The 27,591-nt window shown below is 35.3% G+C and overlaps 1 protein-coding gene across 6 annotated transcripts in view; it reads right to left on the reverse strand.

The window, feature by feature from the left end:
* Positions 1-1,275: 1,275 nt before the first annotated feature.
* drp2 (dystrophin related protein 2) overlaps positions 1,276-27,591 on the reverse strand; it is a 178,700-nt gene continuing 152,384 nt past the window's right edge. For 3 of the 6 annotated variants that reach the window (XM_051127560.1, XM_051127565.1, XM_051127564.1), the window contains 6 exons: positions 23,141-23,206; positions 17,376-17,516; positions 12,903-13,140; positions 8,313-8,457; positions 8,046-8,179; positions 1,276-6,472 (listed from right to left, as the gene is read on the reverse strand). In XM_051127560.1, coding sequence (XP_050983517.1) covers positions 8,085-8,179; positions 8,313-8,457; positions 12,903-13,140; positions 17,376-17,516; positions 23,141-23,206 — 685 coding nt within the window. In that variant the 3' untranslated portion in view covers positions 1,276-6,472; positions 8,046-8,084. Of the gene's footprint in view, positions 6,473-8,045; positions 8,180-8,312; positions 8,458-12,902; positions 13,141-17,375; positions 17,548-23,140; positions 23,207-27,591 lie in introns of those variants that run through there. The other 3 variants (XM_051127562.1, XM_051127561.1, XM_051127566.1) reach the window with 3 other exon arrangements.

Below are 27,591 nucleotides of genomic sequence, written 5' to 3' on the forward strand. Positions count from 1 at the left end.
AACTGAGATGGAGTTTTTCACCCCTACCCTACCTTTTTGAACCGAAGTGCACAGGCGAAGAACTAACCACACAGGACTTGTCGAATTTATTATGTAATGCTTGAAGTCAGGCATGCCCTTCACAGAGCTAGTGCAAGATGACCATTTCTGGTTTAAAAGTATATACATTTTCATTAAAAAAAAATAAAAATAAAAAAAAAACAATCGTTTCACTACATAAGACCCTTATTTCTCATCTGGGATCATGTGGAGCCCTTTGAAGCTGCATTGGAACTTCAGTTTGGACCTTCAACCCACTGGCCACCACTGAAATCCATTATATGGAGAAAAATCCTGAAATGTTTGTCTCAAAAAACTTAATTGCTGTACGAATGAAGACATACAGAGTTGGGGGTAACGCATTTCAAGTAACTTGAGTTATGTAATCAGATTGCTTTTTCCAAGTAACTAGTAAAGTAACGCATTACTTTAGAGTTTACAAGAAAATATCTGAGTTACTTTTTCAAATAAGTAACGCCCATTACTTTTTCCCCATTTGATTAAAAGCTCTCCTGTCCCCATACTTAGAGAAATCGGGGGTAAGATGTTACTTTAGTTCTAGAATAAATGTGAACATTTATTAATTCATCCCACTACAAAAAACAAAACAAAACAAAAAAACAGATTCAGTTTCCTCAAAATGAATAAAAACAGTTTTTATTCATTAAAAACCTGCAATAATTAAATATGTTAAATAATACAAATATCCTCTATGTATTTAAGCAAACATATTTGCTGCTGACCTTCAATGATCCTATTCAACCATATTAATAAGCAAAAATGACTTAAGATAAACTAACATTTGTTCTGTTTTTTTATTGCCGGAGAGTGTTGAATTTTGGTCTTCTGCATTCTGCTGTACAGACGTGAATTTATTTTTTCTTCAGCCTGGGGCTTTTGGTGTGAACGGGCTTTTACATTTGCCAAAATATAACTTTTAATATTAAAACAAAGCATGCCCTGCCCAGATTGAAAAAGTAACGCAAAAGTAACACATTACTTCTCATAAAAAGTAACATAATTAGTTACTTTTTTTAGGGAGTAACACAAAATTTTAATGTATTACTTTTAAAAGTAACCCCAACACTCAAGACATATACATCTTGGATGACATGGAGGTGAGTAAATTATCAGGAAATTTTCATTCTGGGTGTGAACAACTTCTTTAAATGCAAACAGAAAAAGTAATAGATCAAATTCCCATTATTTAAAAAAACAGACAAACCAGACCAGGTGTATAACAAATAAAAATTTATTTCTTTGTACACAATGAGTAGAAAGCAGCCAGTAACTCATTCATTTTTAAAACGCCTTCCTTTCACATTTTGTACAGATTAAAAACACAAAAACAACAAACTTAGACATTAATTATGGCGTTAATGATTAAAAAAAATTAACTGCATTGCACATGAAAATAAGAACACAATGCATACTGCAGGAACAGAGGTCATCTGACCTGAAAACAACACAACACGTCATGGTGTGTAATGGCGATGCCACAGGTTTCAGAGGTTAAATCAGTAGATGCCCTGTTGTGTAGTTGAATATTACAAACAAGCCTGCAAAGCCAGAGATGTATTGGGGTCGTGACACAAAGGTCTGCTACGTACAAACAAAAATAATGAGTGCATTTGTTAATGAGGCAAATGGCTAAATATAGCTCAGGCAGCCCTTAGCAATGCCGTAAAATCACAAAATATTTCCTTGTGTAATTAACACAGCCCATAATTTCAGTACATCGCATTTTCTAAAAGTAGACAAGGGAACAATTATGAGTTAAAAAGACCATATTAAGGAATAATGGATATACATATATGCCAGAATGGAGAATATTTTGCAAATAGGAGTATGCATATAGGAGAATTATAAATGTATTACATAATGCTACATGATTTGCTACCATGTTGAAGCTCTAAATATCATAATTTGTAAAAATGTTTAATAAATCATCTCCCTTTCTATAATCTTAAAATCACTTCTTAATATTTTTGTCTTGCTTTCTTGTAAAAATATCTAAATATCCTTAAAACAGGAGTCATTTATAATCAATATATAATCATTTTGTATTCTAACCCAATTGGATATTTATTAGGAAAAATAATTCAAGATTTATGTAAAATATGCTTTCATATATAGGATTTGGTAAAAGTAATGTAACTCTGAAAAAAAGTTGTAATATTACATTTAGTAAATGTGTCTTGTTTTAAGGATGTTTGGATATTGTACTGGGAAAAAAAGACCAAAATATATTTCTGCAGTGTTGAAATGACTTCAGACAATCCACACGTTCAGAGCTGAATCAGTTGAGACTGTTTGGCATGGAATAGAGCGGGAGCTGGAGAAAGAAAACAAATCGCATTGCGCCTACTTCAATGTGCGCGTTTGTATGTGTGAGGTGCTTTTGTCCCGACGAAGCTGTGGAATGATAAATGGGTGTCGCTGTGGATAGAACACCAGATGTTGATCTTAATGAGGAGCCATGCAAGTTAAACAGAGGCAGGCATATGGGGCGGAGGGGACCTGAGTCCCCCTCTCTGTCTCTCTCTTCCTCCATATGCTTATTTGTATCTCCTCCATTATAAAGTCACCCCACCTTTCTAAAGACTAACCTGGAGCGCCGTGTCCTTGGGGACAGTTCCTTAGCAACCGCATCAAAACAAACAGACAGCTCGCCACTGTGATGTAAAATGAGATCACGAAGCGCGCAAAAGAAAGCCGGTGACGGCGCGGTGGGATTCGAGCAAAGCCTACGGTGCAACAGGGGTCACTTTGTGTTTTTATGGAGAGCGAGGAAATGCTATACTTCCAACATGTTTGCCAAAACAAATAGAGACCATCTCATGCTCTCTCAGCTGCAATAATCTCATTCCTGTTTGCAGGGGCTGCAGTGCCACAACCCATCACAGTGAATATTTACACACTTTTCTCTTTCCCATTTGCTATCTCTTCCTCGCTCGCTATCTTTTTCTCTTTTTGTACTCGCTACACCCCCAGCATCTACTCTGCTCATATAAATCTGACACCCCACAGTAAATCACTCCACCAAAAAAGGCTTTTTTCTGTTTACAAAGAGCGTGATCCATTTGCCGTCCTCCTCCCTCGGCATAATGTAAAATAATCCTTCCACACACTCGCTTTCATTTTCCTCCTCAGATTGTGGAAATGCTGAGATCTGGAGAACAGCGTTTGGTAAACAAAATACTTACATCGGGAAGATGACAATAAGACAGAGAGCTGTAAGGCTGGTATTCTTTAGAAAAAAAAAAAAGGGGGAGCTTTGAAGTCTTAAGGCATAATAAGAGCTGTGCTCGGTTTAAAATGAGTCAGGCTGTGACTTGAGTGTAAAAGACCCTACCATGCCAAGGTGAAAGGGACCGAACCTGGCGTTAAGTCATCTCCTTGAATATCTGCTTTCTGGTTCATGCCACACTGGACAGCTGTAATTTAACGGCAAGTGCTCTGACAACAAAACAACACTACAAATCTCCATTGCTTAAAGACCTTTCCCTTGTGACCGGAAAACCAACAGCTGAGAAATCCGCTCATCTCCTCAGTAGATCCTTTCTGTGTGAGTGGCTACACTGCACAAAAATCAATTTATTAATCAAGGTTTTGTCTTGTTTTTCAATACAAATACCTAAACAAACTTAAACATTTATCTAAAAAGCAAATTGTAATATATCTCACTAAATTTAGTTAGGAATGTTTTGGGTTCAATAAAAGTTACGCCCAGTCGACAACATTCATTGCATAATGTGTGTTACCACAGAAAATAATTTAAACTTGCCCAGTTTTTAATAACTAAATAGGCATATTTTGAAATAACTGACAAATCAACTGTTTTGCCAGTTGAAAATAAGGCTGCTCTCTATTACATAATACACTCTCACATTGAAGAGATAGGAGGTGGTACGACTTTTTTTTTGTTGCTGTTCGTTTTTGAAAGAAGTCTCTTATGTATAGAAGCCTGTTTCTGTCACTGAATTAAAAAAAAAAATGTTATTGCAACTTTTTATTTTACAATTCTAAAAAAATTTTTCTCAGAATTGCATAATGTAAAAACACAATTGCGAAAAATAAAGTAAGAATTGCAAGGCTTTTTTCTCACAATTTCGAGTCTGTATCTCACAATTCTGACCTTTTTCTCGCAATTCTGACTTTTTTCTTGGAATTGTGAGTAAAAATTTGCAATTCTGACTTTTTTTTTCTCTCAAATGCAAGTTTGTATCTCACAATTGTCTTTTTTTCTTACAAATTCAGGTTTGTATCTTAAAATGCCTTTTTTTATATAAACTCAGTTGTGAAAATAAAGTCAGAAAAAGTCACAATTGGGAGAAATAAAGTCAGAATCGTGTAATTTTGACTTTTTTTTCAGAATTAAGTGATACAAATTCAGAATTCAGATTTTTCTTCAAATTTTGATAACTCGCAATCCTACTTTTTTCTCACAAATATGAGTTTGTATCTCGTAATTCTGACGTTTTTCTTGCAATTCTGACTTTTGTTCTTAAAATTAAGAGATATAAAGTCGCAATTCAGATTTTTTTCTTAAAATTGAACTTGCAATTCTAAATTTTTTTTTTTGCAATTGCTGTTTGTATCTCGCAATTCTGATTTTTTTCTTGCAATTCTGACTTTTTTCTCAGAGTTAAGTGATATAAACTTGTTATTCACATTTTTTCCTTAAAACTGTGATTAAAAACTCTCAGTTCAGACTTTTTTTGCAAATGTGAGTTTGTATCTAGCAATTCAGATTTTCTCGCAATTGTGAGTTTGTATCTCGCAATTCTGATGTTTTTCTTGCAATTCTGACTTTTTTTCTCAAAACAGAGATATAAAGTCGCAATTCAGATTTTTTTCTTAAAATTGATAAAAACTTGCAATTCTGACTTTTTTGCAAATGTGAATTTGTATCTCACAATTCTGACTTTCTCGCAACTGCTAGTTTGTATCTCGCAATTCAGAATTTTTTTTTCTTGCAATTCTGACTTTTTTCTCAGAATTAAGTGATATAAACTTGCAATTCAGATTTGTTTCTTAAAATTGTGATTAAAAACTCAATTGAGACTTTTTTTTTAATCAATTTTGATAGTCGCAATTCAGAATTTTTTTTCTAAAAACTGTGATTAAAAACTTGCAATTCTGCTTTTTTTTTGCAAATGTGAGTTTGTATCTTGCAATTCTGGTGTTTTTCTTGCAATTCTGATTTTTTTCTTAAAATTGTGATAAAAACTCGCAATTCTGACTTTTCTCGCAAATGTGAGTTTGTGTCTCACAATTCTGACTTTCTCGCATTTCTGACTTTTTTCTTGCAATTCTGACTTTGTGAGACAAACTCACAATTTTAATTTATTATGAGATAAAAAGTTGCAACTACCTTTTTTTTTTGTTTTTATTCAGTGGCAGAAAAGGGCTTCCATACTTGGCTGTATGGCTGTATTAAAAAAATAAAAAACAGTAGCTGTAAAATATTACAAACTAAAATAACTTTTCTATTTTATTTTAAAAATGTATTTATTCCTGTGATGACAACACTGATTTTTTTCAGCAGTCATTACTCCAGTCTTTACTGTCTAATGATCCTTCAGAAATCATTTTAATATGCTGATTTAGTGTTCAAGACACATTTCTTATCTTATCAAAAAAAATTCTTACTGGTCCCAGACTTTTGAATGGTAGTGTATGTTGTTTGAAAGGTGTTTATATATTTGTGATTAAAAACAAGGCAAAAATACTGATCAAGAAAATGATTTGTGCAGTGTGTGTCTGTGTTTATATGCATTTAAGAGTGATGAAACAATATTATGTAAAAGAGAGAAAGAGCGGGGTGAGAAAGAGAAAGACAGGGCAGGAGCACAATGCTCATGGGCACTTTGGCATTTTAAATAAATGCTAGCCTCAACAGAAGACGTGTCGTCCTTACAGTGTAAATAAGCTTGCTGTGTGTCCCGACAGTTCAAGGGAATCTGCTCTTTTCTGCTTCACAGAACAAGGGCCACGCATTGCCAAGCACGACTTACCATCGGTATGTGTGTATATTTCTTTTTATGTGCATGAGTGAGTCACAGAAAATAGTAAACCATTTTAAAACGAAAAAAATAAACATACACACAGAGAAGTTGCTGGCACAGGGACCTAAGGAGAGATCCCCTTCTGCGTGGTGTAAGTCCTGTTTGTGGTTCTTGTGCTGTACTGATGAAGCCACACACCTTGCATTACTACACGGGTTAGCACAGTGTCCGGATCAGTGCAGGCCTTTGGCACCATGTAAACATTAGTTTGTTTAGTTAGCACTCAGATAATCCCACAGCTCTTTGGGATTGGCAAATGGGCGCAGGCCGAGAAGGTTGTCCTGACCTTCTCCTCGTCTGTCCATGGATTCGCCAGCCCCGCTTTCTTAAGACCTTGCCCACAATAACGAGCAATACGATGCCTGAAAAATTGAAGAAGGGTGTTACATCATAGACAGATCAATGGAAATCTGAAACATCAACTGCAAAGATCAAAAATGTTTTCAGATGTAATTCCCTTTAACACAGGTAGTTTTATGTTGAGTTTTAAGTACTGCATCTCCATCGCATACTAAAATAACACCTTTTAAAGAAACGGTTCAGCCAAAAATAAACCTGTATGACTTTCTTTCCCTTCGTAGAGCACAAATGTCTTCTGTAAAACTGTCAGGAACAGACTGGTGGTTGTTTTTGCTGAATGTTTTACTGCTTTAGCTCTTAAATGTGTCACGCAAGATCTGAAATTAATTAGGTCCAACATCATTGGTTCTTAAGTGTATTGTAGCCAACTGAGACTTGTTTGAAAAAGAAATTAATTAAATTGAGAATTAAACAAGGACTTTTCGGTCTGGTTTTCACTCAAATCATATCACACGGCTTTAGAAGACTTCAGAATACAGTGAGTCATACACACCATGTTTGCAGTACATTTATACTGCTCTTTATAGCATAGCTAAATCACTATTCATTTACAGATTCTGCTACAATTCTATCATGTTTCATGAAAGAAAGAAATCATACAGGTCTGAAATGATACAAGGTGAAATACTTCTTATAAACACTATCAGTCAAAAGTTTTTGAACAGTAAGATTTTTAATGTTTTTAAAGTCTCTTCTGCTCACCAAGCCTGCAGTTATTTGATCCAAAATGCAGCAAAGTTGTAAATATTGTGAAATATTTTTACTATTCAGAATAACTGCTTTCTATTTGAATATATCTTAAAATGTAATTTATTCCTGTGATCAAAGCTAAATTTTTAGCACCATTATTCCAGTCTTCAGTGTCACATTAACCTTCAGAAATCATTCGAATATGCTTATTTTCTGTTCAAGAAATGTTTTATTATTATTATTAACATTATTTAAAACAGTTGAGTACATTTTTTCAGGATTCTTTCATGAATAGAAAGATCCAAAGATCAGCATTTGTCGGAAATAAAAAAAAAGTTTTTGTAACATTATATACTATACCATTTAAAAGGGGAAAGAAATTATAGAACTTAGTACTTTTATTTAGCAAGGATGCTTTACATTGATCAAAAGTTATGATAAAGACATTTATAAATGTTACAAAAGATTTCAGGTAAATTCTTCTGAACTTCTATTAATCAAAGAAACCCTAAAAAAAATCCTATTCAGCCGTTTTCAAAATAATAATAATACATGTTTTTTGAGCAGCAAATACGAATATTAGAATGATTTCTAAAGGATCATGTGACTGAAGTAATGATGCTACAAATTCAGCTTTGAAATCACAGGAATAAACTACACTTTAAACTGTTATTTTAAATAGTAAAAATATTTCAAAATTTTACTGTTTTTGCTGTACTTTGGATCAAATAAATGCAGACTTGGTGAGCAGAAGAGATTTCTTTTAAAAAAAAAACATTTAAATTACATTTTAAATTAAAAAATTACAAATCTTACTGTTCAAAAACTTTTGACCGGTAGTGTATAAGCCTATAAAGTTCATAAATAATGAAACTATAAGCAAACCTGCACAATTATAGGCCTCTGAGATTTGCTTCAGGTTCCTCATGGACCTGGCTCAGATGGGAAGACGTTCCTCAGCTGTTCGATTACCTGCTGCAGCTGCAGTACAGTGTCCTGCTCATGATCCAAATCATCACCTGCACAACATTAAATGCTACAATGAACTTGACCTCAACTAAATGCATCACAGGTTCACCTCTCTTTGAACCTCATTATGTTGGCAGGACGACAGCAAAAGGCTGTGAGCTGCAAGGTTATTCCAGGTCTTACCTGCAGCTTCTGTGTCTGTGGTCTCTCTGCTGGGAGGCTCCCCCTGGTGGCCTCCCCCTGACACAGGAGAGGACAGAGAGGAAGGAGCCGAACCGTTGGCCTCCGAGTCATCTTTGGGCTGGTAGACAGGACAAAATGATGAAATCTTAATGAAAACAGATCAGAATAGCATTCAACCATATTACTCTATCATTTCGACAGTATGAACATGAATGTTCAAAAGTCTGCGGGGTTAGTATGATTTTGTTTTTATTCAGCAAGGATGCATTGGACTGATCAAAAATGACAGCAGAGCTGTCAAACGATTAATCGCGACTAATCGCATACACAAACATGCATGTATCTATTTAAGAAAAATGTTAAGTTTATATATTTAAAAGTATTTATATATAATATCAATTATATGAATGTAAATATGTGCAAATATGCAATATTTTCTAAATATATACTGTATGTGTGTGTATTTATATATACAAAAATATACACAGTACACACACATATGTAACAATTTTTTTTTTTTATTTTGGATGTGATTAATCACGATTAATCGTTTAACAGCACTACAATAAAGACATTTAAAATGCTACAAAGGATTACAAATACATTAACCATTATATTCATTACAGAATCTGTCATTTTAAATCAGAAAACAGATCTTTCAAATTGTAATAATTTTTTACAATATAACAAATTTGACTGTACTTTTGATTAGTGCTGTCAAATGATTAATCACGATTAATCGTATCCAAAATAAAAGTTTTTGTTTACATAATATATGTATGTGTACTGCGTATATTTACTATTTATATAAAAATACACACACATACAGTATATTTTTTCTTCAATAAATACATGTATGTACATTCTCCCATGATTCTGAACTAAGCAAAATAACATGAAATTTACTAGACGCTGTGACAAAATGTTAATTGCTGCAGTCTATTTAAAAATGTTTTTTTTTTTTGTAAATGTTTGAATGAATGATTCATTGACTCACTCATAAATGCTTTACTTGTTTTATTACTGAATGAGTCAGCATTTATGAACAAATCTTATAAATGAATAATTCAATAACAAATACATTTTTAACAGTCACTACGCAAAACAATGTAATTAACATTGTAATCAATGTTATTTGAAGCAACGATTACTTATAAAAGATGATTTGCTCTATTTTGTTTGCTACCATAGACATCAGTGTTTACATCCAAACTATAAACTTTTATCCAATACTTTTGTGATAATATGAATGACTGTAAGACATAAATAATACTGTGTGGTTGAAAAAGCTGTTTCATACCTAAACTAGTGCTGTCAAATGATTAATCGTGACTAATCGCATCCAAAATGAAAGTTTTTGCTTACATAATATATGTGTGTACTGTGTATATTTATTATGTATATATAAATACACACTAATGCATGTATATATTTAAGAAAAATATGTTGTTTATATATTAAATATATTTATATATATGTTATATGAATAATATGTATATATTAGGGGTGGGAATCTTCAGGCATTTCACAATCTGATCCGATTCCGATTCTGGGAGTCACGATCCGATTTCAAAACGATTCTTGATTACATTATTTCCCCAGTTAATTCTTCTGCTGTGCAAATGCATCTTTACAACCTTACATTTTAACCAAAATTGCAGTTTCATTGTTTTTTAGTTTGTAGTTGGAATCCCTGTATGTCAGTACTGCCATCTTAAGGGGTGCGAATCTTCACTGGTTTCATGATTCAATTCAATTACAATTTTCATTATTAACTCAATATCACTATGCATCACATTCTCAGTTTTCAATATTACTGCACATGGATACATTTTTATATATAAATTTTATATCAAATTTATTTTGTGCAAACTTTATTTTTTATTATATAAACAGGCTACTTTTTAAAACAATCACTTATTTAAAATAAGTGTTCTTTAAGTATCTGAAAGTTTTCAGACAATAGTTATGGGTTCTTCTCAGCATTATTGCCGTTTGGTTATTACTGAGGAGATCATAGAAAGTGGTAGCTTTGACAGACTGTATTCACACTAATGCACAGATCTATTTCGATATATCAGATGTTTTGTCCTGCTCTGAAAACATAACTGACTGTGTGAACATAAATTTCGTATAAAAGTATTCGAAAATGGAAGTGCATTTAACCACAGCCGCAATCGGTCTTCAGGACAACAGACACAAAGCGCTTGTGAAAGTCCATCAGTGCGTGAGTTTCGTGCATCTAATAGTACTGCATTCCAAACGGCATTAATGAACCCTGGTGATAAAAAACAGCATATGCTGGTAGGTATATTTTGATGCCGGGATGCTGGTTAGGTATGTTTTGGTGCTGGTTTATGGTGGTCCGTTGCTGGTAACATGACCAGCAAAAACCAGCAAAGGACCAACTTAAACCAGCATCAGAACATACCTAATCAGCATCCCAGCATCGAAACAGACCTACCACCATATGCTGTTTTTTTCTCCAGGGAAAGCATAACTGAAGTAAAACACGGCGGGTGGAAGCACACACTGTCAAGCATGAACGCGGAAAGTGCTGCGCTATGCTATGCTATGAAACCCATTCATTTCAGTTGCTTGTGCCGTGCGAGGACGGCTTGTTTCTGCGTTGACCAAAGCGCACGCACAGCGGAGTGCACCACCGGCACACAAGCCGAAATAGTTGAACTTCTGCCGCTGCGCTCTGAAGGGCTGCGCTGAACCCAGCGGCCAGCACAGTGCTTTCCGTGTCGGTGTGAAAGCCACTTCTCAGTGGCTATGAAGCCCGCCACGTCTCGTCTGCCATATGCGGGGAAAAAACAAGCTCAGAATCGTTGAAGAGAGAATCGCGATGCATCGGAGAATCGATTTTTTCCCCACCCCTAATATATATGTAAATACATGTAAATACATGTAGATGTGTGTATTTATATACATAAAACTGCTCTCTCTGTGGCAGCAAGAACACAGATTTGAATGTTCTAGAATGACTTTGTCAAAGGATTACCAGACACAGATGAATCGTTGTCATTTAAAAATAAGAACACGTGGGTGTTTGAATCGAGATCACAATCTTTTGACGATTAATCATGCAGCTCTATTAAGCCATATGTAGTATAAAGTGTGGAGTATGAAGTATTCTAGCCTTGCCATGCTCTAAACTGAAAACATTGTTGTTGGGTTCTCTGATGAGAGAAACTGTCACAAGTTTGCAAACGCTGCCAAACTTCAGCGTTTATCGACCAGGGATTTGGCCCCTTTTCCATACATTACAAAGACAGTGTATTTTTCTGAGGGATGAAACAAACTGATAAGAAACTCGGAGATGACTTGCCTCTTTTTTTCCATTTCACAGGCAGATGAGTTGAATTCAGGCTGTTTGCAAGAATACCTCAAATTTATTCTGAGTTAAACCCTTTTATCGCTTTACAGAGATGTCCACAGAGGTACTACTGTAACTTTTCCAGTGACTTTCTAGGGGTGCGGAACAAAGAGTTCAGATCTCCATAATCCCAGCACATTATTGCTTCCCCCATGACACGTCTCTTGCTCGTTTTTAAGTCGATCTCTCTCCCCTCGTTCCTTCCCTCTATATCCGTCTAATTCCTTTTCACCTACAGCCTCAGTGTTTTTGCTCTGCTCTCTCCTTCCATCTAGTCTGCCAATCATATCTCTGCAGCACTACCTCTCTTTTTTTCTGCACAAGCACCTCTTATCCCATTCACTCAGCACCGCCTGAGCTTTTCTTTTCCCTCCTCGGCCTGCTTTCTGTCTTTCTTTCACTAAAGAAAAGGATCCTTTTTCTGCCCACTCTATTCTGTCCATCTCGTTCCTTAAGCTCTGTGTACGTCAGCTCAAGAAATGACTTACCTTCTACCCACTCCATCTGTATGATTCCATCTCCATCAATAGTGTTCTTCCTCATATATAATTTTTCTCTAACTCTTCCTTCCCATCTGTGCAATTTACCAGAAGCAATTCACCAGAAGTTAGTATGTCTTCCTGCAGTCTCTCGTCCTCCATCTCTTTTCAGGTCTCAATAATAGCTACTCTTAAAAAAAAATCCTTTCTCTCTCCACATCTTTTTTCCTTTCACCTGAGACAAGTCTTTTCTAGTTCCCTGTCTCCTTGTCCTCACTGAACCTGCATTAGTAAGCATCTCTTGCCTCGCTTTTACCCTTCTACATGTGGTACATCAAGGCAGCCTATAATACGGTCTATCCTCCTCTGTTCAGTCCCCTTCCTACCCCTTCTGCCGAGAGCTTCAAACGTGTCTTCATCCTCCCTTTTCGACATATTTTGTAAGCCCATCTTTATTTCTCTCATAGTGGCTGTTTTTAAACCTTAAAACATTCCTTCAAACCCATAAACATTTAACATTAAAGTCTCCAGCGCAAAAGGCCCTGATTTACCTGTTCATGTCCTTCCCTGTACAGCCGTAACATAATCATACAACTCCCTTCGCACCATTCCTTCATTGTTTCTATCATAACAATCTATTCTGGCTCACACTTTAGTACTCGCTGTGGGCATACCGCTCATTTTTTAGTTATACAGGCATGCGTTTACATCTCATTGCCTGTATCGCACCTGCAGCAGTAGTTCTCTAAGTCTGCGTAGCTGGGACTCCAGTTGCTTGTTGTGGTCCTCCAGAATCTGCATGCGCGTCTCCAGGCGGGTTTTGTGCTGTCGAAGGACTCGAGCCTCGGCTAGGAGCTCCTCGTCCTGCTGACCGGCCGGTGAACCGGGACCCGACTCCAGCAGCTGGGGTGAAGCTGCTGCCTCTTCGTGCTTCCACTTCAGTCGCCGATACTCGCCCTGCAGCACCCTGCAGGAGAGACAACACCATCATCACCATCGTTCTCACTATTACTTTCTTAGCATCATCAGCATCACTTAGGTCATTATAATGGAAGCCTGTTTTTGCCACTAAATAAAAAGTAAAAAAGGTAATTGCGACATTTTATCTCACAATTCTGACTTTTTTCTCGCAATTGTGAGTTTTTTGACTTTTTTCTCAAAATTCTGAATTTTTTTTCTTAAAATTGCATGAAAAAACTTTTTCTCATGATAAAAACTTGAATTTCTGACTTTTTCTCAAAATTGCATGATAAAAACTTGCAATTCTGACTTTTTTTTTCTTAAAATTGCATGATAAAAACTTGAATTTCTGACTTTTTTTCCTTAAAATTGCATGATAAAAACTTAAAATTGCATGATAAAAACTTGAATTTCTGACTTTTTTCTCAAAATTGCATGATAAAAACTTGCAATTCTGACTTTTTTCTCAAAATTGCATGATAAAAACTTGCAATTCTGACTTTTTTCTTAAAATTGCATGATAAGAACTTGCAATTCTGACTTTTTTTCTCAAAATTGCATGATAAAAACTTGCAATTCTGACTTTTTTTTCTTGAAATTGCATGATAAAAACTTGAATTTCTGACTTTTTTTCTTAAAATTGCATGATAAAAACTTGAATTTCTGACTTTTTTCTCAAAATTGCATGATAAAAACTTGCAATTCTGACTTTTTTCTCAAAATCGCAGGATAAAAACTTGCATTTCCGCCTTTTTTCTCAAAACTTCTGATTTATAACACACAACTGCAAGTTATTGTCAGAACTGTGAGATATAAACTTGCAATTCTGAGAACATATCAGTCTTTTTTCCCCTCAAAATTGGATTTTATAACTCACAATTGCAAGTTTCTATCTCACAATTACGAGAAAAAAGTCAGTATTGCGTGATACAAAGTCTAAATTGTAAGATACAAACTCGCAACTGTGAGAAAAAAAAGTCAGAATTGCGAGATACAAACTCAACAAATTGTATTTCTTGCAGTTGTGTTTATATCATGCAATTCTGACTTTATAACTCCCAAATTCAAGTTTATATCATGCAATTATGACTTTATAACTCACAATTGTGAGTTTATATCATGCAATTATGACTTCATTTCTCATAATTTCGAGTTTTATATCTTGCAATATGGGCTTTATAACTCACAATTGCGAATTTATATCACAATTCTGAGAAAAATAGTCAGAATTGTGAGATAAAATGTCGCAATAACCTATTTTAATGTTTTTATTCAGTGGTGGAAACAGGCTTCCATACATTATACATCCTACATCAAATTAATTTTGTATTTTTAAAAAAATAGAAAATGTTTTTTCCCTCTAAATTTAATTTCATTTGTAAATGTTATTTTATTTCATATAATAATATAAATACATTTTTGTTATAAAATAAATATATATATATATATTTTTTTTTAAATACTTTTTAAGGATTATTTACCTTATTTACCTTAATTTAAATAACTACTATGTAGATAATTACTAATTAATAACAATCTGTATGTAATAATTATTAGTAATTTGATAATTATTTGAATTCTTAAGAATTACCTAATAATTATTCTTTATTTGTTTTATTTAATTATATTCCAGTGTTTGTATTGTGGTATATGGAAATATTTATTATTTTGTTATTTCTCTATTTGTAGCATGTGAGTTCAGGTGGGTTTGGGTGGATAAAATACAGGCTCTATATATATATATATATATATATATATATATATATTCTTGTTGAGAAATTGATATTATAGCCTTCTAAAATACAAACAAAATGAATGGAAAAAAGAAATAACACAAAATGGGTTTTTAACACAGCAGCCATCACTCAGCTCCTTCTATCCCAATAATGACAGCAGGAAGCCCTGATTTATTCAGGAGGTTAAGGTTGCAGATCCCCTGCAGACACTAACAATTAATCTCACTTTATTGACCTATTACTCACCTATAACAAAGCAAGACCACATGAGAGCATGACTTAAAGGTCAGGATTTACGCCGAAGACAAAACTCATAAATGACTCACAGCTGTAACAGTTGCCTCTGGGATGTAATGAAATGGTAGAACTAATAGACTTTCTGTGTTTCTGCTGATGTTTGAAGGTGTTTTAAGGTCTAAAGAGCACACCTCATTCATTTGACGCAGGTCAAAAGATCACTGTTTTTGACCCAGACTAACTATCAAAATTATAATAATGTCCACAGTTTCCCAGCAACACATTTTATCTCAGCCAATTAAGAACTATTAGCTCTATCTTAATCCCATGAAAAGCTGTGAAATTTAAAGAGCCAACACAAAGTGCTGTCAATCACAGCCAGAAGCCAAGCCACGGTTACAAAGACAAATCATTTTACCCCCAATTATTTAAAACAACACATTCAGCATAACCCTCAGTGAAACCGTTGTGCACCGTTTTGTCCGTCGCTACAAAATTTCATTATTTATACACATGAATATATATACATAAATAAAACATAAATAAAAAAACAAAATTATATAAACATAATTGCAAAAAATATTTAGACTTGTTTTAGCATTATATTTCTTACTTTTATATATTTTAATAGATTTGTAATATTAGCCCGTTTCCACTGCTAATTAATTAATATTTTATAATTACGACTTTTACTTTTTATCTCACAATTCTGGTTATTACGACTTTTTATCTCACAATTCTTTTTATCCCACAAGATTTTTTTCTTAGTATTGTGATACAAATGTGCAATTCTTACTTTAAAAAAAGGAAAAAGTCAGAATTGCGAGTTTGTATCACAATTCTAAGGAAAAAAATCAGAATTGCAAGATATAAACCTATAACTGCGAAAAAAATCCTAATTGCGAGATATAAACTCGTAATTGCGAAAAGTCATAATTGCGAGATGTAAACTCGTAATTTAAAAAAAAGGTCAGAATTGCGGGATGTAATCTCATTCGCGAGAAAAAAGTCGGAATTGCAGGATATAAACTTGCAATTCTGACTTTTTTTTCTCCGAGTTGTAAGGCATAAACTCACAATATGTGAAATTGCGAGATGTAAACGCAATTTGCTTAAAAATTCTGAATTACGAGATGTAAACTCGCAATTGCAAAAAAGTCAGAATTGCAAGATGTAAACTCACAATTGCAAGAAAGTCAGAACTGCAAGATGTAAACTCAAATGTGAGAAAAAAGTCAGAATTGTGAGATGTAAACTCGTAATTAAAAAAAAAAGTCAGAATTGTGCGATGTAATCTCAATTGCGAGAAAAAAGTCAGAATTGCGGGATATAAACTTCAATTCTGACTTTTTTTCTCAGAGTTGTAAGGTATAAACTCGCAATATGTGAACCAAGTCCAATTCTGAGGGGAAAAAATTCTGAAGGGACTAATATTTTCTTAGAATTGCGAGTTTACATCTTACAATTTAAAAAAAGTCAGAATTGCGAGTTTGCATCATGCAGTACTGAGGAAATAAACTTGCAAGAAAGTCAGAATTACGAGATGTAAACTCACAATTGCGAGAAAAAAGTCAGAATTGTGGAATATAAAATTCTGACTTTTTTTCTCAGAGTTGTAAGGTATAAACTCGCAATATGTGAGCTAACTCCAATTCTGAGGGGAAAAATAATATTTAGACTAATATTTTCTCAGAATTGCGAGTTTACATCTTACAGTAAAAAAAGTCAGCAGTTCTGAGGGAATAAATTAAACTCATTAAACTCAGTAAACTAATTATTGCAAGAAAAAAGTCAGAATTGCGAGTTGTAAACTTGCATTTAAAAAAAAAAAAGTCCGAATTACGAGATGTAAACTTGCACTTGTGAGAAAAAGTCAGAATTGTGAGATAAAATTGTGAGTATATATAAATAGATAGATAGATAATAGATTTAGATATAGATATAGATAAATAGAAAGATTTCATTAAATAAAATTGATTATTATTACATTTGTATTATATTTATTCTAATTTTCTATATGTATATTTTCAGTTTCTATATGCAATATACATTTTTTTTCTCAGGTGGACAGTAAAAAAACCTTTTAAAGCTCTTATTGAACTAACAACCAAAAAGCATCAATTAGAATCACCCTAACATCATGGCCATCATGTTTTGCATGGTTAAATATCATTCACATGTTTTTCAAAAATTCAGATTAGTGCTGCACAATTTACATATTTCAGCTTCAAGTGTGAAAGTGTGAATGTGCCCCTGGCTGTGACTTCACCTGTTCTCGTTTTCAAGGCGTTGGAGGGTGCGCTGCAGCTCTTCTCTGTCCTGGCAGTCCAGGTGGGCCAGCAGGTGGCCGTGGGGGGAGTCCTGCTCGAGGGCGGGGCTGGAGTGACGTAGGAGGTACTGATCTTCATCCCTGAGTCCCCCCACACAGGAGATAGTGCACACTGAACACATTAGCGGTGCCACGCAGCAGCAGACAAACACACACACAGCGCCAGGCAAGCACACAAAGCAGCAGGTACATAAGCCAAATGCACACAATGCAGCAGTGGCATATCAACACAGAACACATGCAAGCATATTCTGCATAAACTGCGGATGGTGTGTTTAGAGTGTATGCAAACACAGACTAACGCACACCATCATCCATAAAACAAACAGCAGTGTAGATGCTAAACAAGCGGCGATCATACAAACACGCACGCTCTTGGTAATCCAAGCTCTCTCAATGCCATCAAATACAAAAAGCTAAAAAGGCACAGCTAATGTACAGGCACACAGGATGAGCAAAACAAAATACTACACACAGGAAGCACTGTAATAATCACGGCTCTCACATTAGTCACATCAATAATAAAATCTAGCTGTTTTCATGCACTCTGCTGTAATTATACAGGTGCCATTACAAGGGCCATCAGTAAACAAAGGCCACTTATAGACTGCTGGACGAGGAAGATTTGGTAAAAGCCACCGAAATGGCACATTATGCCCTGTCAATTAGATATAATACATTACTCACTGATGATTACTCACTGTTTCTCCCCGCCTTTAAAAAAAAAACAGTTCTCACAAAAATGTGGATATTTATCTTTCAGTAACTAAAGATTTTTTTAAACAAATATTTTCGACCATAAAGTTGAAGACTGACACAGAAGAGAAGAAACTACGCACAAAAATTATTGTCGTAGCATCATAAAATTGAACTGCTGATGTCACATGGACTATTTTAAAGGCGTCATGAGAAATCAAATTTGCCTTGATCTTTTGGCATATAAGAAGTCTTGTACCATTAAAACATCCTGTATGTTTTATAGCTTAAATCTCGTGCTCATTATAAAAAAGCATTTACTTAATCAAGCTCCAAAAATGGCTCATTTGGATCCAAGGTGTGAAGTTACGTCACCCTGGTGCAGTCGTTTGCATAAATACTGCCTGTAGGGTGACCACCTGGCAACAGATCTGTTGCGGGACAGTAGATGTGATTTTGCGGAACAATGCAGGACATGTGCGAGACATACATTTACTACCGTCATGCTATGTAAATACTGATTAACATCTGTTGTCATATGCGCTCATTCATGTTTCTGAGCGCGCACATGTAAGCTAGAAAAAGCGTGTTTGTTTTGTATGAGAATGAAGAGAATCCGCCTGCGAGAGAAGAGATTTGTGCTTGCGCATTTTGAAGTGCCCTCGCATTACAATAATGAGCTCTGAACATTTGTCATTAAAATAACACCATAGAAACCGCCTCAAGCAAACTATAAAAATAAGAATAAAGTCGTGTTTGAAAGCTTCATCGATTTTTTTTTTTAATTGGTTAAAATAAATGGAGTATGTCGTGTTTTTGTGCACTCAACCATTTCTGTTGGTAGATGTGATGAGGTGAGATGTGAAAAACTAGGCTATGCCACAAAATGAATAAATATAAAGCGTTCTTAAAAAGGCAAAAAAACATATGTATGTTTTCTTAATATGACGATTGAAAACCAACAGACTGATGAAAGTGAGGGATATTTTCTCAATATGGGACGTGCGGGACAAGGGGTGAAAATGCTGTGCGTTACAACGCAAAGTGGGACGGGTGGTCACCCTAACTGCCTGCAGATCAACACATCAACGAATAGTCAACTCACTGCCGCTATCTTGTCTACACTGTACAATATACAGATGTACATTTGCTTTCTGACACAGTCCACGTACATTAGTCTGTCGTCAATTGGACAAAAGAACTGAAAAAATGCTAGTTTGGCGCGTATGGTTGTTGAAAGATGAAGCGGTCCTGGATCTGACTGCAGCTTCATTACAAATGGTAAGTAAATGATTTCATAATACTTTGTCTGGAAATAACTCTTTCATTTTGATCATGTTGTCAAAACACTCACATGCATTAGCGAGGGGGCGGGGCATGATATTATTCCCTATGCACTGACATTAGCCAATCATAATAGCAGCCGATTACTAACAAGCCTTAAAGGACCCGTCCCTTAAAACAGGTCGTTTTAAGCAGACGGTCAGAATGAGGGTAGAAAATAGTAATTTTTCCACATATTAAAACTTTATTGAAATTATAAGTAAACCTCAAGGAACATATTAAAATAATTAAAAAATCCATGCCATGACCACTTTAAAGGAGAAGTCCACTTCCAGAACAAAAATTGACAGATGATGTACTCACCCCATTGTCATCCAAGATGTTAATGTCTTTCTTTCTTTAGTCGTAAAGAAATTATGTTTTTTGAGGAAAACATTTCAGGATTTTTCTCTATATAGTGGGCTTCTATGGTGCCCCGAGTTTGAACTACCAAAATGCAGTTTAAATGTGGCAATCCCAAATGCGGTTGTAAATGATCTCAGCCGAGAAAGAAGGGTCTTATCTAGCAAAACAATCAGTTTTTTTCCCATAAAAATAATACAGTTTATATACTTTTTAATGTCTAACGCTTGTTTTGTCCCACTCTGCCTGAACTGTTTTTTTCCGGTTCATAACAGTTAAGGTACGTCGAAAAATTCCCATCTCATGTTCTCCCTCAACTTCAAAATTGTCCTATATTGCTGTTTTACCTTTTTTGTTAAGGAGGTTTGATCTTTTTTGCATGTTCACTTTGCAAAGACTGGGTCGGTGCTATTGCAGTAATGTAGGATGATTTTGAAATGATTTTTGAAGCTGAGAGAGAAAATACGATTGGAGTTTTTCGACATCCCCTAACTGTCTTGAACCAGAATACACAGAGTTCAGGGAGAACAAGACAAGACGAGCATTTGAAAAAGTATTTAAATTGTATTTTTTAAAATGAAAATAACCAATTGTTTCACTAGATAAGACCCTTCTTCCCCGACTGGGATCGTTTACAACCGCATTTGGGATCGTTTGAAGCCGCATTTAAACTGCATTTTGGAAGTTCAAAATCGGAGCACCATATCAGTCCATTATATGGAGAAAAATTCTGAAATGTTTTCTTCAAAAAAACAATTTCTTTACGGCTGAAGAAAGAAAGGCATGAACATCTTGGGTGACAAGGGGGTGAGTACATTATCTGTAAATTTTAGTTCTGGAAGTGGACTTTTCCTTTAACAATGTCCTTATGACCTTTCTGGATCTTGAATGTGTATGTTGCGTTGCTGTCTATGCAGGGTCAGAAAGCTCTTGGATTTCATCAAAAATATTTAAAATATATAATAATTGGTGTTCAGAAGGTGAACGAAGGTCTTATGGGTTTGCAGTGACATGAGGGTGAGTAATTAATGACAGAATTGTCATTTTTAGGTAAACTATCCCTTTAAACACAATTTTTTACAACATAAATTTCATAGTCATCTATTTTCAGTAAGATTTACAAAATACAATGTGTTTGTGTGTCTACTATTGTGCATTTAACTTGAATCATGTCCAACAGATGTCTGTTTTATAGCAATATTTAATTCACCCCTTAATTTGCATAAGAAACACAATTTTGAGACTTTGTTGACAAACATGTTTAAAGTGCATTATTTTCAGCGTGTTTATTGCTAAGAGTAGCGCAGCAAGTAAGTCATGTGTTATGTATCTGGTTTCCATGGCAACCTCACACTTGCTGCTAATCTAGTCATAATATAGAGTTACACAGAGTGTGCTTTTTTAGGTTTACAAATAGAAACACTGTTTAAAAATGTGACTGGACAAATCAACTCAAATGTCATGCTACGCCCATTAGGCTTGCCACGATAGACGGTGTTGACGGTGTTACCGGTTTTAAGACGCAACACCGGTGACATCACTTTTCCACCGTGACACCGTCCCCACGTTTTTTTTTTTTTTTAAGTATTCGTTTTTTTATTAAATATTTATTTGAATTAAATGGAAAATATAATTCTAAATAATTTACTTAAGACTAGAGCATGCACTATAATTAAAAACTGAACATGGCTACATTGCGTCATATTTCATTTATCGAGTCGAATTTACAGAAAGAGAATGGCGTTGTGTTTTTTTTTCGTTATGTTAATAAAAGTTCTGTTTAATATCAGTGATTTTTTTTTTTTTTTTACTTTCGTTGTCGTCCATTCAAACAATTGACGCCGAATTGCCAATTCCCGCAAAACTGAAAGTGAAAGTAAAATACGCACGCATTTATAAGCTATTTAAACGAAGAGGAAAAGAGGAAACCCCCACCCCCACGGTGATACCGGTATTACCGGTGTTGTCACATGTCGATTAACCGGTGGGGAAATTTCCTCATCGTCACAACCCTAACGCCCATGCTTAACATTAAAAAAAAAAATGTTTGTTTGTTTTTTACTTGGTTCAACAAATAGTATCATCAATTTATAATATGTCCCATATTCATTTATGCTACAAGTCTTCCCAAAAAGTAATAATTCTCTTCGGTTATGAGTTTGACTGTGTATTGTTCTTCTCAGATGCATTTATCTTATACTAAGTATAGCTCAAGGTTATTAATATATTTACTGACATATCGCTCAAGACTCACTGATATAAAAATTGTCATTTAACTGTATTTGGAGTACTACTTGTGCACAATTTCCTAATATTAAGCCTAAAATATGTTTTAATGTCACTATTGATTACTTAAAGTGTACCTAAAATACACTTGCAATAGTTCAGCTTCTGCACAATCAAATATACTTAATATATACAGTATATCTTTAGTTGTACTTTAGCACTACTTCCACACAATTAAAGTACATTAAGTACAAAATGAGTTGTTCCAATATAGCAGACTTTAAAAATAGCATACTAAAAGTACAATTACAGGGTATTTTTATTACGTACATAATCTGTAAATGTATTTAAAGTACACTTAGCTTGAAATAAATGTATTTTAAATACATTTTAGTATATTTATTTTTCACTAGGGTTCATAAAGGTTATTGTACGCCTTCGGAAGATTCGGAATACAGTGCGTGCGTCATATGGACCACTTTTATTATAGTTTAATGGTCCTTTTGCATGCTTTTTAAAGCTGGATAACTCATTGTGATTGCATTGAAAAGATTCTTTTGTGTTCCATGGAAGAAAAAAAATCCTAAAGCTTTGGAATGACTTGAGGACGAGTTCATTTTTGGGTGAACTACTCCTTTAAATTTTCTTTCTTTCTCTCACTCATGCACAAACACAGAGCCATTTCCAGCACAAAACATGCGCAGCCATGACTCTGGGCTGTGATGATCTGACCTCTTTTATTAGTTGTGATTTTGCGTGGGCTTACCTAATTTCACCTATATGTGCTCATATTTCAGTGGCTTTCGCTTGTCTTGTTCGGTAGCATTTCAATAGCCCAATTTCTCTCTCTCCCTCCTGTCAGCATCCGAGCCCGCTCTATTCATGCCTACCGTTGTGCTCCTTAATCACACAGACTTAATATGACGGAGGGCGAACGAGCACATTGCCATGGGTCATTTTCATTATCTTTTTTAATTAATGTGACTGCCCAGCCACACCAAACATGAAGGCATGCATGCACGACCATGCGCACATCCATGCACAACGACTTAGCAGCTGTGACAGATTTGAGTGTGTGTGGGAGGTGATGTACTCACAAACTTTCATCCGGTGAGAGACTGTCGGTGAAAAAGGAACAGCTCTGGTTCTCCATTTCTGCCAACCTGAAAGGAAACGAGTGAAATGAAAATGTCATATTACGGAGCACAGGTCACAACATATAGAAAGGCATACAAAGGCAAAGTCACTGTGCACTGTAATTTGTTTGCTGTGGCAAGGACAGTGGCTTCAAACACAAGAGGCAGAGGAACGGAATAGCAAACGGCTGGCAGAGGAAAAGATGACGGCTGTGACTCATCGAGACAACTCAGCAACTGCATGAGAGACACCTTAGAGCAGTTTCTTTAACTTAAAAATCACGTTGTTATCCTACCCTGACTTTTCAGATACCGTGCACGGCTAACCTGGGTGGCAAATTATCATGCAACTGCCGAAGCTGTGCCTCCTGGCTTCAGCCTCTTCTCTCTCTCTCTCCATGGCAAAGCAAGGGAGAATCTGTACCCCTTTCACTTCATTTGTCATATGAATTTTTATGACATAAATGCCTCTCCTGGGTATTTTCACCCAGACTCCTTGCAAGTTTGTATTCCCTGCCACAAGTGGCATGGTAAAAACAGAATACGAAAAAGATCTTCATCACGCACCACAGATTACGTGGCATACAACTGACATGCCATGCCTATAAGTATACGGTGTGAGCGCTTTGCGGTCCACTGCAGCTTGAGTCCTTGTGTCAACCTAAAGCCAAATTAAAGCTGATATGAGCCATTTCTATGTATCTAGCAGCACCAAATGCAATTGCAAAAGTAATGGAAGCAATACAGTTTATTTTGTGGTCATCCTAAAAATATTTTCTATATAGGCAATTGTAGAGCTATGGAAATCTGTTTCCGTCTCAGAATAAAAAATAAAAAAAGTAATTGTGAGTTCTTATCTCAACTATTTTCGTGCAATTGCGTGATACAAACTTGCAGTTCTGACTTTTTTTCTCAGAATTGTGAGATATAAAATCGCAATAAGTTAAAAAGCCAGAATCGCAAGATATAAAGGCAGAATAGCGGGATATAGCCTGAACCTGCAATTTTGAGTAATAAATTCAGAATTGCAAAATATACACAGAAATTCAGACCTTTTTCTCAGAGTTGCATGATATAAACTCGCATTTGTGAGTTATAAAGACAGAATTGCGCGATATAAAGACAATACTGCGTGACATAAACTTGCAATTGCGAGAAACAGTCAAAATTGCGAGAAAAACTTGCAATATCTGTCTTTTTCCCCCTCAGAACTATACTTCAAATCATACCTCACAATTCTGAGAAAAAATGTAAGAATTGCAAGATATAAACTTGCAACTGTGAGAAAAAATCTGAATGACTTACAGAATGAGATGGAATTCTGACATTATTTCATGCAACTGCAAGTTTAAATCACGCAATACTGATTTTATATCTCAAATTTCTCAAAAAAGATGGATGGGGTAGGATTGCCGGTACCCAACGCTACTTTTTTTCGGTACTTTACTCTTTGTATAATAACAACAACATTTATTTCAGTGAAAATTTCAACATTTTGAACTACAATCTTTTTCTTTCTTTCTTTCTTTTTTTTCAATTTTTTTTGTGTTTTAACTTTTCTGATAATCAAACGAAAGCATTAAACATGTATTTATTTTTAATCAAGCGAAAATTAATCCCTTTTATTTTTTAGCAAACAAACAAAGGTTTACGGTTAAAATTGATACATGGAAGAAAATTTGTATGAATATTCTGTTTAAAAAGTTTTAATAATAATTGTAGAATTTTTTTTCTGCAATTAAGTGGTTAATCTGTTAAAAATATTAATTTTTATCATTTAATTGTTTTATTTAAATTGTCCAGAAACAGAAATATATAAAGACGTACATTATACTGTACAAAAGTAATACAAGAGTAATATATTTCTGTTACACGTTAAACCGTACTTTTATTTTGACAGGTCGCCGTGAAGTTTCTGTGTGTATACACTATGATATGATGCTAGTTTTCTCAAATGAAATGGTAAAATTCACATGAAATGACTCTCACACTTAATCTCACAGGAGATTAAGTTCATGTCGTCACATAATGAGATGCAGAGGCCGAAAATCACAGCGAGCCTCACATGTGCTTCAGTATTTGTGTAGTAAACAAAACCACGTCTCCGCCATTCATACATACAGAGCCAAGCGGAACATGCAGGATTCATATCTAAACCGTCTTTTTGCGTTTTAATATTCACAGACTTTAGTCCATATCGCGATTTGTTGTGTTGTGATGTAGCGCTATATAGAAAATAAAATTAAATAAAACTTGACCGTCAAGGGGGCGGGGGCTGCCGTTGTAATATAATTGCAGGGGAAACGCAATTATATTACGCAAACTAACCTTACCCGTATCCCACCTCAATAGTAGCGAAAGTGTTTTACAATACAATATGAACACAATAAGTATATTGTACTTATATTTTGATGTAAGTACATCGTAGTTAAGGCCACTAATATAAAGTGTGACCATTTGTGTAGTACTTTTATAATAAAGAACAGGTGACATCTGCAAAATGTCTATGCTAAAACTCACTATAGCGCCCCTTGTGGCAACTTTGACAATGCAACAAATTGTACTCCGACCCATATTGGAATGCAACAATGTATGAAAATGACTTTGCATGGCTAGAAGGTTTACCCTGCACCTTCAGCAAAATTCTGTGTGCCATCCAGAAACAGACAAGACTAACCCAGCACAAGAGAGGTGTTCTCAACACAACAGGGAGCGGACAATGATCCCTGTGCTTACCATTAGCAACGCAGGGGTGAAACTTTGCTTTTAGCAATGCTCTGCACTTTCCCTGCCTTAGGTGAGAGACTAGGGAAATTTCACTGCCTTTTCAGGACAGCCAGTGAATTAGCAACAATATAAGAGCCTCTATAGAGACCGTAATGAGGAGTGCTAAGTGCATTCATGTCATGCTGCTAGGAAGGCTGCCAGAGAAAGCTCTGAATTGAACTTTAGAACACAGCAGACTAGAGAACCCACATGCAGGATGGGGCTGCCTTAGAGAATAGCAGAAAGTCGATACACATTCACCCACCAGGTGTCCTTCAGCCAATGACGGCAGCGCTGGCTGTCCTGGTTAACCCCTCCGCCTGGCTAGGACGACTCCTAATTGAATCCGCTGAAACCTCCATCAGCTAGATCCAATCAAAAGTGTTACTAGGAACTGCTGATGATGTCACAGATTCTGTGGTGCGAGGTCAAATGGAGTTTGCGGTCGTACACGCAAGTCTTTGCAGTTGTTTAAATGGGTTTCTCAGCGTGTGGTTAAATGTGGTCTCTTGTTTGAGGGAAAAAGAGAGGTCACAAACACAGATCAGCGACTACATGACAAACAATTTCCTTTTTTGAAAAGCACTTGAAATGTCTTGAAATGGACGTTGTGTGTTGAGATACAGAACAGTGGATCGGCCTTTTTGATACGCTGTCTGTTTTTTTAAGATGAAAGGCTGTCAGTACAGACCACTTTCTCTGTCATATCCAAGCATATCCATTCCTGTACAACGAGTCTAGAACATCAAATGCCAGTGGATTTTTTCTCCCACCCCCTCGATTCTCAAGGCCCTCAGTCATTACTCTGGATTAGCCTATAAACGCACGTACAATCTCTGTTCCCTATGACGTTCTTCCTCTGCGCTATTACTGCAGATACCACATCTGAAACATCTGACAAGAATTTAATTTTCTATTAGAGTTCAAAGCCAGTCTTGACAATGTCGGAAATAAATAATGTGCCACCTCATTTAGCACATGCTCTCTATCGCTCATATTTTGCGAAGGACAGAACTATCAGATAAAAGTGAATGAAAGGGATTTTCCAATGGGCTGCCAAAAACATTGGATTTTTTATGGAAGCATCTTTACAGCTATAAAACACTTGTCTTTATTTAGCCAACACTTAGATCAAGTAGTATAGTTTAAGAACGCATAAATGGACAAAAGCAACAACAAGAATAGAAAGCTTGAGAGTTTTCTGAAAGCACATCGAGATCAAAGAATTAAACACGAACATGCAAAGACAGAGTGAGGAATTTAATAAGAATGAATGATGCCTGTCTGATAATGTTGCTTATTAGAATGCTTTTCATTTGTCAGGGATTTTTAACAGCCAAATTCAATAAAGACATAATGAATCAGATAATAAAACACATAAGTGAGAGTTTGCAATCTGATGGCAATTTGTGATTTAATAAATTGCTTAGTGTTAAACAATTTATGATAAATATTGCAGATAAAAAAAAAAATTATATTGTAAGCCATCGACCAACCTATCAGATCACTGAAGCACACTTTTATCATGTCATTTGTATCCAGTGATATGCATGGTTAAAAAAATAATCATGTCCCTGGGTGTTTTAAATATTCAAGCATTTCCTTTTTTAATTTAGTCACGGCTGTTGGCATTCTGTGAGCCGATG

This window comes from Labeo rohita, chromosome 14, assembly GCF_022985175.1.
Source record: "Labeo rohita strain BAU-BD-2019 chromosome 14, IGBB_LRoh.1.0, whole genome shotgun sequence".
NCBI lineage: Eukaryota > Metazoa > Chordata > Actinopteri > Cypriniformes > Cyprinidae > Labeo > Labeo rohita.